This window comes from Mya arenaria, chromosome 4 (assembly GCF_026914265.1).
Source record: "Mya arenaria isolate MELC-2E11 chromosome 4, ASM2691426v1".
Taxonomy (NCBI): Eukaryota; Metazoa; Mollusca; class Bivalvia; order Myida; family Myidae; genus Mya; species Mya arenaria.
In genome coordinates this window covers 79,456,378-79,469,584 of record NC_069125.1, presented here as the reverse complement: position 1 = coordinate 79,469,584, position 13,207 = coordinate 79,456,378, and the positions used below count along the sequence as shown (strand labels likewise).

At 38.6% G+C, this 13,207-nt stretch overlaps 1 protein-coding gene across 1 annotated transcript in view; it reads right to left on the bottom strand.

The window, feature by feature from the left end:
- Positions 1 to 13,207, bottom strand: part of LOC128232430 (DNA helicase MCM9-like) — an 81,164-nt gene that overhangs the window by 44,337 nt on the left and 23,620 nt on the right. Inside the window, exons 7-12 of the mRNA XM_052945973.1 lie at positions 4,229 to 4,382; positions 3,475 to 3,604; positions 2,979 to 3,125; positions 2,595 to 2,658; positions 2,173 to 2,282; positions 1,555 to 1,701 (exon numbers count right to left, since the gene is read on the bottom strand). Of these exons, the coding sequence (XP_052801933.1) occupies positions 1,555 to 1,701; positions 2,173 to 2,282; positions 2,595 to 2,658; positions 2,979 to 3,125; positions 3,475 to 3,604; positions 4,229 to 4,382 (752 nt within the window). The remainder of the gene's footprint in view (positions 1 to 1,554; positions 1,702 to 2,172; positions 2,283 to 2,594; positions 2,659 to 2,978; positions 3,126 to 3,474; positions 3,605 to 4,228; positions 4,383 to 13,207) is intronic.

Below are 13,207 nucleotides of genomic sequence, written 5' to 3'. Positions count from 1 at the left end.
CCAGCCTTTATCTCCCGTACCTTAGCTACACTGATGGTCTACAGTCAACCAGCCTTTATCTCCCGTACCTTAGCTACACTGATGGTCTACAGTCAACCAGCCTTTATCTCCCGTACCTTAGCTACACTGATGGTCTACAGTCAACCAGCCTTTATCTCCCGTACCTTAGCTACACTGATGGTCTACAGTCAACCAGCCTTTATCTCCCGTACCTTAGCTACACTGATGGTCTACAGTCAACCAACCTTTATCTCCCTTACCTTAGCTACACTGATGGTCTACAGTCAACCAGCCTTTATCTCCCGTACCTTAGCTACACTGATGGTCTACAGTCAACCAACCTTTATCTCCCATACCTTAGCTACACTGATGGTCTACAGTCAACCAACCTTTATCTCCCGTACCTTAGCTACACTAATGGTCTACAGTCAACCAGCCTTTATCTCCCGTACCTTAGCTACACTAATGGTCTACAGTCAACCAACCTTTATCTCCCGTACCTTAGCTACACTAATGGTCTACAGTCAACCAACCTTTATCTCCCGTACCTTAGCTACACTAATGGTCTACAGTCAACCAGCCTTTATCTCCCGTACCTTAGCTACACTAATGGTCTACAGTCAACCAGCCTTTATCTCCCGTACCTTAGCTACACTAATGGTCTACAGTCAACCAGCCTTTATCTCCCGTACCTTAGCTACACTAATGGTCTACAGTCAACCAACCTTTATCTCCCGTACCTTAGCTACACTAATGGTCTACAGTCAACCAACCTTTATCTCCCGTACCTTAGCTACACTAATGGTCTACAGTCAACCAGCCTTTATCTCCCGTACCTTAGCTACACTAATGGTCTACAGTCAACCAGCCTTTATCTCCCGTACCTTAGCTACACTAATGGTCTACAGTCAACCAGCCTTTATCTCCCGTACCTTAGCTACACTAATGGTCTACAGTCAACCAACCTTTATCTCCCGTACCTTAGCTACACTGATGGTCTACAGTCAACCAGCCTTTATCTCCCGTACCTTAGCTACACTGATGGTCTACAGTCAACCAGCCTTTATCTCCCATACCTTAGCTACACTAATGGTCTACAGTCAACCAACCTTTATCTCCCGTACCTTAGCTACACTGATGGTCTACAGTCAACCAACCTTTATCTCCCGTACCTTAGCTACACTGATGGTCTACGGTCAACCAGCCTTTATCTCCCGTACCTTAGTAAAACACTGATGGTCTACAGTCAACCAACCTTTATCTCCCATACCTTAGCTACACTGATGGTCTACAGTCCCTTCACTAATGGTCTACAGTCAACCAGTCTTTATCTCCCGTACCTTGGCTACACTGATGGTCTACAGTCCCTTCACTAATTGTCTACAGTCAACCAACCTTTATCTCCCGTACCTTTGCTACACTAATGGTCTACAGTCAACCAGTCTTTATCTCCCGTACCTTAGCTACACTAATGGTCTACAGTCAACCAGTCTTTATCTCCCGTACCTTGGCTACACTGATGGTCTACAGTCAACCAGTCTTTATCTCCCGTACCTTGGCTACACTGATGGTCTGCTGCTCCATGGCCTCATGAATGCTTGCCTTGTCGTGTTCCCGAATGCTGTTAAACTCATCAATACAACATAGGCCACCATCTGCCAGCACAAGAGCCCCCGCCTCCAGCTGCCACTCACCACTGTCCTGCAATACATTATACAGATTAAAACATACATACAATTGTAACAGTCAATTAATCAACCTTTAGAACATCTTACCTAAGCACTTATAGCTTCATGAACTAAAGGATTTTTTTAACATCTTATATATCCAGGAAATTCCTCAGTATAAAGTCTGCAATTTAGAATAACAAAATAAAGACATTCATTAAGATCTTTGACAAAAAGGGTAGCGCTGCAGATCTAGTGACAATGCTTGTCTTGTTGTTTTTCAGAGGAACAAGAGGCATAACTCAACAATTATAAAACAGTTGGTCAGCTTTTTGTTTCTCGCAACATGTGTAAAAAGTTTCACTTGGATTTTTTAAACAATTTAAAGTTATGGCCAAGTTTATTTTTTTTTGTAAAATACCGAAGGGGAGAGTTTAAAATAACACAATAATTGTCTGCACTTGAAACACTTGGTAGTATTATTCAAGCCCATGTAGCTCAGTACCTTGACAGCTGTGACAGTGAGCCCAGCGCTGGTGCTGCCAATGCCCGTGGTGAGTACAGAGCGTGGCGTCACCTTCGTCGCATACTTCAGGAACTGTGACTTACCCGTCCCTGAAACCATAAACAATAACAATATCTCTTGTAAAGAAGTCTTATAAATTTCAAACCTATTTCGAACTCACAACTCTGGTACATCAATAGCCTTACAATTGCAGTGTTTATACAAAAACCAATGCAGGACTTTTCTTTTCAGCATTAAGCTTCAAAATTATCAAATGCATAACAATATTTTCTTACAAAATTCTGTATAATAAAAAAATCTAAATAAGATGTTCCAGAAATATTATCAATGTACAGATAAGAATGTAGATAGATTATGATAAGGTCAGAGGCATTATTCCAGCACTACATGGAGGTGCGTACCGGGGTCGCCAACAAGCAGCATGTGGATCTCCCCACGAACACATGTACCTCCCTCATCCTCACGCTGAAATTGAGGCAATGAGTAATAACTTTCATTTTACACATAAGCAGTGTTGTCAAATGTATTTCAATTTTATCATTTTTATCATTTATGTTCATTCCCAATTCACATTGATAAACTTTAGTGCATACTGACTCTCAATGGACGCTTACGTTTTGAAGGATTATAATGTCTCCAATTAAAGGCAATTCAACAATCATTGGCATTCACACGTTCATTTAACAGACTACAGTTTAGCCTCTGGGAAATACATGATCATTTTCATGCCTTTCATGGTACACAGTGAGGGTATCTTGACACAATCCTACTGCCTTTCTCCTTACCTTGACCCCTCCAGCGAGCACCATGGCGACAGCCAGCTTGATGACATACAGTCCATACACCTGGGGGCACAGGGAGGCCAGGATCACGTTCCGGCCTGTCAGGGGAGAAAACTCATGTTCCTGCCAGAACTCAGCCACCTCATCACGCTACACAGGACATTATGATGTTTAAATCAAGAAATTATATCTTAAAATTAATTACGCACACTATAATCAAACCACTAATAAACTCAACCCTGAGCATAATTGTCTAATAAAAAAAAAAGAAGATAATTCAGTCCTTGACAATTTGAGAACAAGTTTTTTCACCAAAATTCAAACAATTTCCACACTGGAAATGGATGTGAATCTTCACCCTGTGGAATGCCAAGAAAAAGGCCTTTGATCTTAACTCGAAACTTGATTTTTAAGAAAATGTATCCAATAAAAGCTCATAACATTTAATTTTTAAACATTACAACTGAATCCTCAACCATAACAGTACATGAACACTGACCAGTTCCTGTGTGATGGTGCTAGCACTCCGCATCTCATTGGTGACCAGGATACTGTTGGCCTTCACTGCCAGTTCTATGTCACACTTGACCTCCCCAGCCAGCCCTCGCCACCGGCGCATTACCACACCACTGAATCAGAAATGTCAGTTTGCTATCCTCTCTTGATTACTAAAACTAAGAATGAATATAAACAAGAGCTGCAAAACACAGCATGCTAGGTATTTTGTTCTACTTGATCAATTAATTGACATTTAACCAAATTACATTAGCGACTTCTGAGATATGTGATAATTAAAAGCATGTCAACTAGACCAGCCTGCAAGGTATGTGTAATAACCCTCATAATTCAATACCAAGTTTTATTTCAATCCCATCAGTAGTTTTAAAGTTATTCCCTTGAAAATAGTGTGATGGACTGACAAAGGGACAGAAGGACAGAGAGACGGACAAAGCAGCAAATACATGCTCTCCCTTTGGGAGCATAAAAATATGGTTCTTTTCATAAATACACCCCCCTACCAGATTAACATTGACCAGGAAACTGCTCCTATGGCAACTTACCAGATGATCACATCATCTCCTTCCTTACATCTGTTTACAAGGTCATCCTCCAGAATGACCCACATTGACCAGGAAATTGCTCCTATGGCAACTTACCAGATGATCACATCGTCTCCTTCCTTACATCTGTTTACAAGGTCATCCTCCAGAATGACCCACATTGACCAGGAAACTGCTCCTATGGCAACTTACCAGATGACCACATCATCTCCTGCCTTACAGCTGTCCACAAGATCATTCTCCAGAATGATCCACATTGATCGGGGAATTGTTCCCATGACAAGTCGCTGGACTTGTTCCTGTACCTTGATTTCCTGGTAGTTTTGGCATTTCACAGGCTGACCACCTGGAACACACAGCAAAATATTTATTACAGCAATCCAATCATGGTATCTTCTAGAAGCTGGTAGACATGTATTCTTTTTTATATCCCAAGATGTATACCTTAGCAGCACATATTATGGTCTGTCATGCACTGATTCTGACCAGTACATACGGTCTGTCATGCACTGATTCTGACCAGTACATATGGTCTGTCATGCACTGATTCTGACCAGTACATACGGTCTGTCATGCACTGATTATGACCAGTACAAACGGTCTGTCATGCACTGATTCTGACCAGTACATACGGTCTGTCATGCACTGATTCTGACCAGTACATACGGTCTGTCATGCACTGATTCTGACCAGTACATACGGTCTGTCATGCACTGATTCTGACCAGTACATACGGTCTGTCATGCACTGATTCTGCAGTGATAATGTTTTCTTGTTTTTCTTACTACAGTCAAACCTGGTTGAACGTTCACCTGCTTTAAAGGGCCACCTGCCTTATCGGGCCACTCCCAATTTCCCCCATACGTTATATAAATTACGACAAATACCGACAAAGAAAGCTGGTTATAATAATAATAAATTTACAGTTTGCACCATCACTTGATGGTGCAGACCAGTAACGATGTGTATTCATTTCAGTATTATTTTTCAAAGTGCACGGCTTTATCGACGAACGGCTATTTACATTGCATTGTTTGTGATATTCTTTTTAATTTTGATTATGGCTAACAATAAAACAAATTGGAAGTGTTTGACCCTAAATGAACATGTCGAGTGTAGCAAATTATTAGAAAATAGGCCAATTTCTTGCTTATGCTAACAATTGAAAATCCAAACACTAAAAACAGAGGAATATTACAGGAAACAAGGACTCAATGAACTTGTGTATTCATGGTTTTTTACACACACAGTGACATGCTTGACATGATAATGTCGGCTCAATGTAAATGCACTTTAAATTAACAAGACAAAAGTTAAGCAAACGAAAATGACGGATTACTTTAAAATGAACTTAAAAATGTTCATGTAGGCGTGTGGACTAATTTTTGGTATTTTTTTGTTTATGCTATGTATTAGCTTTTATCTATTGCATTCTATTTGTAATTTTGCAATAAAGTTTTTTTTTCTGCATTTGTATTCAACCTTCGTAATGGTGCTGATGATACTAATTGTGGTGTGAGGTGGCGGTTAAGATACATAATTGACCTCTGTTTGAACAAAGCCAAAGTGTCAGAAAATTCCAACCTGGACTAAGTGGCCACCTGTAGTAAGCAGCCACTTTTACCTTTCACCAAATGTGGCCACTTAATACAGGTTGGACTGTACATACATTTCGAGTTCAAGCGGCTTGTAGTCTCCATTATAACCTTATGTGTACAATATATAAAAAAAAATTTATGAACAAAAATTCTGTATGTCATTGTGCAAAGAATATTTATTTTAGCAGCGCCTTATCAGTAAGCTGACCACAATTAGCCAATCAGATTTGTTTAGGCAAGCAGTGTTAATCTGCATATCAGGTCAATAGATCTCTCATGTGACCTCTGTAAACCAATCAGAATGTTTCAGCCACATTCTTTGTTTACTTTGGCAAAATAGAAGCATTCGACAATTTGTTTAGAATTTTTCAACTAACCACCACTTCCATCTCCTGCACCTCTTTTTCATCTTGAGAAAAGGAAATTTACCGTTAAGGGTGCCACACAATTGTATAATGTATCATTTCATTCATTGTTGATTTTGTTCAAAATAAATAATTTGCCTGTCTTATGCATGTACTGCCATGATATTATAATGTTATTAATTAGGTGATTTCATATTGGCCCAGTTATTTGTCCAAGGTTAGCTAACCGTGGACAAATAACTCAGCCAAAATGAAATCACCTAATTAATAAGTATTTTATATATCAACTATATTAAACCATTTTGGTTAAAACATTCTAATAACTTACCTTAGGTTCACATTGAAGCCGTATTTATCCCTTATTCAATAATGGTGCCTGCTTTTCTTAGTTTAAACTTTATTTAATTTTACAACGATTGTGAAACAAGCTATTACAACTTATATTAATCACTCTGGTTGGCACAATGTTGTGCGAGAGTGTGGTCTTGTGTTGTGGGGGAAACCAGAGTACCGGGAGAAAACCCACTTGGCGACCACTAACCAAACTCACATGCGCCCAGGCCCGGAATCGAACCCCGGTCGCCTTCGAACCCCTGCTTTTCTTAACTTGACTTTGCTGATTTGACATGCATCCTTAAAGTGACATTGCACGTGCTTATGAATAAAGCACTGTACAGTGAAAGGAAGCATGTCTTTTCGTCTTAATTTCGTAAATCGTTTGCCGAAACGTGAAATGTTTCACCTTCATCCTCCATTTTGTTGGTGTACAAAATCATAATAGTCGTAAAATCCAACAATGGGTTAAATACAACTGCAATATCAATTAGTACAAAGTGGTTCAAGAATTAAATAGGTTCAAGTATTCCAAATAGGTTTATACAAAGCAGAATTTTTTTAAAACAGTCAGAAAACGGAAAACAAAATGGCTACCTTTTAAAATAATTTTCAGCATATTTCTCATATAAGGCGAGTTTTGACAGCCAATGAAAATGGTCCATTTCCCAAATCCTATATAAGGCGAGTTTTGAAGCCAATCAAAATGGAGGAAACTCATATTAGTCGAGTTTGGTTGTTATTGGCCGAGTTTGGTTGATATTGAGCGAGTTTTGGCATATAATGTCTTCAATTGTTTGGTATTGGTACCGCGATTGTCCCCGTATCTCGTCAAATACGTAACAGTTGATTAACTAGAGATTGCTTTTTTGAAAAAGCGCATGTCTCCCCCATTGTGTGGTCGTAGGTGAGAAATAATCAATGATGGATCCCAAAATCAATAGGGGCCATCAACTAGTCATGACTAACTGGCATACCAAGTATGAAGTTCCTGGGTGTAAACGTTCTTGAGTTATTGAGCAGAAACCGGTTCTTCACCTCAAGGTCAGTGACCTTGACCTTTGACCAACTGATTGCAAAATCAACTAGACATCATGACCAACCTCACTTCAAAGTTTGGTGAACCTAGATCAAAGCATTCTCCTGATATTGCACGGAAATATTTTTTTTACATTAGAGGTCACAGCGACGTTGACCTTTGACCTTGTGACCCCCCAAAATATAGGAGTTTTCTAAACCTCATGATCAACCTCCCTACCAAGTTTGGTGAACCTAGGTCAAACCATTCTCAAGATATTGAGCGGAAATGTTTTTTACATTGGGGGTCGCCGCGACCTTGACCTTTGACCTAGTGACCCCAAAAACAATAGGGATCTTCTACACCTCATGACCAACCTCCCTACCAAGTTTGGTGAACCTAGGTCAAACCGTTCTCAAGATTTTGAGCAGAAATGTTTTTTATATTGGGGGTCGCCGCGACCTTGACCTTTGACCTAGTGACCCCAAAAACAATAGGGATTCTCTACACCTCACGACCAACCTCCCTACCAAGTTTGGTGAACCTAGGTCAAACCATTCTCAAGATATTGAGCGGAAATGTTTTTTACATTGGGGGTCGCCGCGACCTTGACCTTTGACCTAGTGACCCCAAAAACAATAGGGATCTTCTACACCTCATGACCAACCTCCCTACCAAGTTTGGTGAACCTAGGTCAAACCGTTCTCAAGATTTTGAGCAGAAATGTTTTTTATATTGGGGGTCGCCGCGACCTTGACCTTTGACCTAGTGACCCCAAAAACAATAGGGATCCTCTACACCTCACGACCAACCTCCCTACCAAGTTTGGTGAACCTAGGTCAAACCATTCTCAAGATATTGAGCGGAAATGTTTTTTACATTGGGGGTCGCCGCGACCTTGACCTTTGACCTAGTGACCCCAAAAACAATAGGGATCCTCTACACCTCACGACCAACCTCCCTACCAAGTTTGGTGAACCTAGGTCAAACCATTCTCAAGATATTGAGCGGAAATGTTTTTTACATTGGGGGTCGCCGCGACCTTGACCTTTGACCTAGTGACCCCAAAAACAATAGGGATCCTCTACACCTCACGACCAACCTCCCTACCAAGTTTGGTGAACCTAGGTCAAACCATTCTCAAGATATTGAGCGGAAATGTTTTTTACATTGGGGGTCGCCGCGACCTTGACCTTTGACCTAGTGACCCCAAAAACAATAAGGATCTTCTACACCTCATGACCAACCTCCCTACCAAGTTTGGTGAACCTAGGTCAAACCGTTCTCAAGATTTTGAGCAGAAATGTTTTTTATATTGGGGGTCGCCGCGACCTTGACCTTTGACCTAGTGACCCCAAAAACAATAGGGATCCTCTACACCTCACGACCAACCTCCCTACCAAGTTTGGTGAACCTAGGTCAAACCATTCTCAAGATATTGAGCGGAAATGTTTTTTTACATTGGGGGTCGCCGCGACCTTGACCTTTGACCTAGTGACCCCAAAAACAATAGGGATCCTCTACACCTCACGACCAACCTCCCTACCAAGTTTGGTGAACCTAGGTCAAACCATTCTCAAGATATTGAGCGGAAATGTTTTTTACATTGGGGGTCGCCGCGACCTTGACCTTTGACCTAGTGACCCCAAAAACAATAGGGATCCTCTACACCTCACGACCAACCTCCCTACCAAGTTTGGTGAACCTAGGTCAAACCATTCTCAAGATATTGAGCGGAAATGTTTTTTACATTGGGGGTTGCCGCGACATTGACCTTTGACCTAGTGACCCCAAAAACAATAGGGATCTTCTACACCTCATGACCAACCTCCCTACCAAGTTTGGTGAACCTAGGTCAAACCATTGTCAAGATATTGAGCGGAAATGTTTTTTACATTGGGGGTCGCCGCGACCTTGACCTTTGACCTAGTGACCCCAAAAACAATAGGGATCTTCTACACCTCATGACCAACCTCCCTACCAAGTTTGGTGATCCTAGGTCATGCGGTTTTCCAGTTATCGATCGGAAACGAAGTGTGACGTACGGACGGACTGACGGACTGACGGACTACCGGACTGACGGACAGGGCAAAAACAATATGTCTCCCCCAGAGAGGGGGAGACATAATAATAAGTTAATTACAGCTTTCAGTTTCCCTGTGCATTGTAACATGTACTGGGGCGATTTACCCACCCAGATATAGAGAAATTCCACAGCCGAGCCAGATAAACTATCTATATCCACGGCACTAACCTATTATTCTATTTATCCTATTATTTTGTTTATTTAAACACATTAAATTAATAATTTTAAAGTATCTTTTATAAAAAGGGAGACAACTGTTTTTTTCTCTGTTGACATTGGCACACTAGATACCAATGGGGTAAAGGGTGATACAGGGATCCAGTGGATTTCACGTGAAATCCACTCAAAATGTGAAATCCACTCATGACTCATTTCTTTAAATAAATAATTATTATTTTTTATATACATATTGGAAAGTGCCTTATGAAGGGTTTATATTTCAAATTTTATTGAAATTGTTCAAAAAATAAAGAAGTTAGAGCAATTTTTCGATTTTTTCGAAAATAGATTTGAAATCAAGGTGAAATCCAGATTTTGAGAAGTGAAATCCACTCATAACTCATTTATTTCAATTTATAATTGTTATTTTTCATATACATTTTTGAAAATGCCTCATAAAGGGTTAACGCTTGAAAAATTATTGAAATTTGTCAAAAAATGAAGATGTTAGAGCAATTTTTCATAAATAGGTCGGAAATCGAGGTGAAATCCTGTTTTCGAGAAGTTAAATCCACTCATAACTCATTTATTTTAATTAATATTTTTTATTTTTTGTATACATATTGGAAAGTGCCTCATACAGGGTTTATATTTCAAATTTTATCGAAATTGGTAAAAAAATGAAGAAATTATAGCAATTTTTTTAAAATAGATCGGAAATCGCGGTGAAATCCACATTTTGACAAGTGAAATCCATTTTTTGAGACTTGAAATCCACTCATAACTCATTTATTTTTAACATTTTTTTTTGTTAAACAGATAATTGAAAAGGCTTCATAATTGGTTTAAATATCAAATTTTATCCAAATTGATCCAAAAATAAGAAAGTTGTAGATCACATTTTGAGAAGTGAAATCCTCTCATAAGTCATTCATTTTGTAACAAATATTTTATTTTAAAATTTAAATGCAAAAGGCTTCTTAATAGGTTTATGTTTCAATTTTATAAAAAAAAAATGATCAAAAATGAGCGAAATATATAAATGTTTTGAAAAACAATCGGAAATTTGAAGTGAAATTTTTAAGTATTGAAATTCACTCATAACACATTTATTTTGAAACAAATATTTTGAAATCCACTCATAACAATTTATTTTGTAACAAATATTTTTTAATTGAACATATAAATGCAAAGGTCTCATACCAATGTTGAAGAAATATTTTGAAAAAAGATCAATCGAAGTGAAAGCTACATTTTGAGAAGTGAAATCCAGTTTTGGAGAAGGAAATTTTCTTAGTATAAGGAAATGAATACAATCAAGCATGTATTGGATATTAATAAAATAGAAGTGTTTGTACGTTAACATAATCAGCTATTACTATCGCGGCTTATTATTAGTCAGTACCTTGTAGACATGCATATCGAGTGACGATGTTTGTTTAGTTATAGGACAATTTATTGGAGTGTGAAATGCATTTAATTCATTGACAAATTGATAGTTATGGCATTTTCTATCAACATTAAATGACATAAATCAATCTTATGTAATCCGTTGAATTGAAATTATAAATTTATTCAACTAATAATGATATTTATATATAAATAAAATAAGAAACAAGGATTTACATGTTTTTGTTCTAATTTGTTGATTATATTTACATCCTAAAAGATGCCCAAGAATAAAAAAGTATTATCATTTTCAATAAAATTTGAAATATAATCAGATAATGATGCATAATCAATTAAATGTTTAATTTAAAAAATTATTTGTTACAAAATAAATGATTTATACATGGATTTCACGTCTCAAAAAGTGGATTTCACTTCGATTTCCGATCAATGTTCAAAATATTTCTGTGTTAAACTTTCTTATTTTTTTTATCAATTTGAATAAAATTTCAAATATAATCCGATTATGCGGCATATTTCATGATATGTTCAATAATTATTCATTTGTTAAACATAAATCAGTTATGAGTGGATTTCACGTCTCAAAAAGTGGATTTCACTTCGATTTCCGATCTTTTTACAAAATATGTCTACAACTTTCTTATTTTTGGATCAATTTGGATAAAATTTGAAATATAAACCTATTATGAAGCTTATTCAATTATTTGTTTAACAAAAAAAAATATTGTTAACAAGAGCTGTCACAGTATGTGACGAATGCCCCCGAATGTGACATTGACCTACGAACAAGGTCAGTACATGAAAAGTTGATCTTGCCTTTATGTGTCAAATACATATAGCAAGTTATTTTAAATTTCCTCTGAACATAAAATAATACCACCCATACTTGACAACCTACACTGTTATGTCCTTATATTCAGAATTCCCTTGTGAATAAACACTTAGTGTATCTTTCACCTTAGAGGTAGGGACATGGGTCTTGCACAGGACACGTCGTCTTCGTATGTGGAACACATGTAGCAAGTTATTTTAAAATCTGTCCATACAAGGGAAAGTTACAGCCCGGACACGACAACCTATACCCTATGTCCTTGTATGCAGCACTTCATTGTGAATAAACACTAAGTGTGACCTTGACCTTTGAAGTAGCGACACGGGTCTTGCACGCGACACGTCGTCTTGGTATGTGAAACACATGTGGCAAGTTATTTTAAAATCTGTCCATACAAGGGAAAGTTACACCACGGACACGACAACCTATACCCTATGTCCTTGTATGCAGCACTTCATTGTGAATAAACACTAAGTGTGACCTTGACCTTTGAGGTAGGGACACGGGTCTTGCACGCGACACGTCGTCTTGGTATGTGGAACACATGTGGCAAGTTATTTTAAAATCTGTCCATACAAGAGAAAGTTACAGCCCGGACACGACAACCTATCATCTATGTCCTTATATGCAGCACTCCATTGTGAATAAACACTAAGTGTGACCTTGACCTTTGAGGTAGGGACACGAGTTTTGCACGCGACACTTCATCATGGTATATGGAACACATGTGGCAAGTTATTTTAAAATCTGTCCATACAAGGGAAAGTTACAGCCCGGACACGACAACCTATACTCTATGTCCTTATATGCAGCACTCCATTGTAAATAAACACTAAGTGTGACCTTGACCTTTGAGGTAGGGACAAGGGTCTTGCACGCGACACATCGTCTTGGTATGTGGAACACATGTGGCAAGTTATTTCAAAATCTGTCCATACAAGAGAAAGTAACAGCCCGGACACGACAACTTATACTCTATGTCCTTATATGTAGCACTCCATTGTGAATAAACACTATGTGTGACCTTGACCTTTGAGGTAGGGACACGGGTTTTGCACGCGACACGTCGTCTTGGTATGTGAAACACATGTGGCAAGTTATTTTAAAATCTGTCCATACAAGAGAAAGTTACAGCCCGGACACGACAACCTATACTCTATGTCCTTAAATGCAGCACTCCATTGTGAATAAACACTAAGTGTGACCTTGACCTTTGAGGTAGGGACACGGGTTTTGCACGCGACACGTCATCTTGGTATATGGAACACATGTGGCAAGTTATTTTAAAATCTGTCCATACAAGGGAAAGTTACAGCCCGGACACGACAACCTATACTCTATGTCCTTATATGCAGCACTCCATTGTGAAT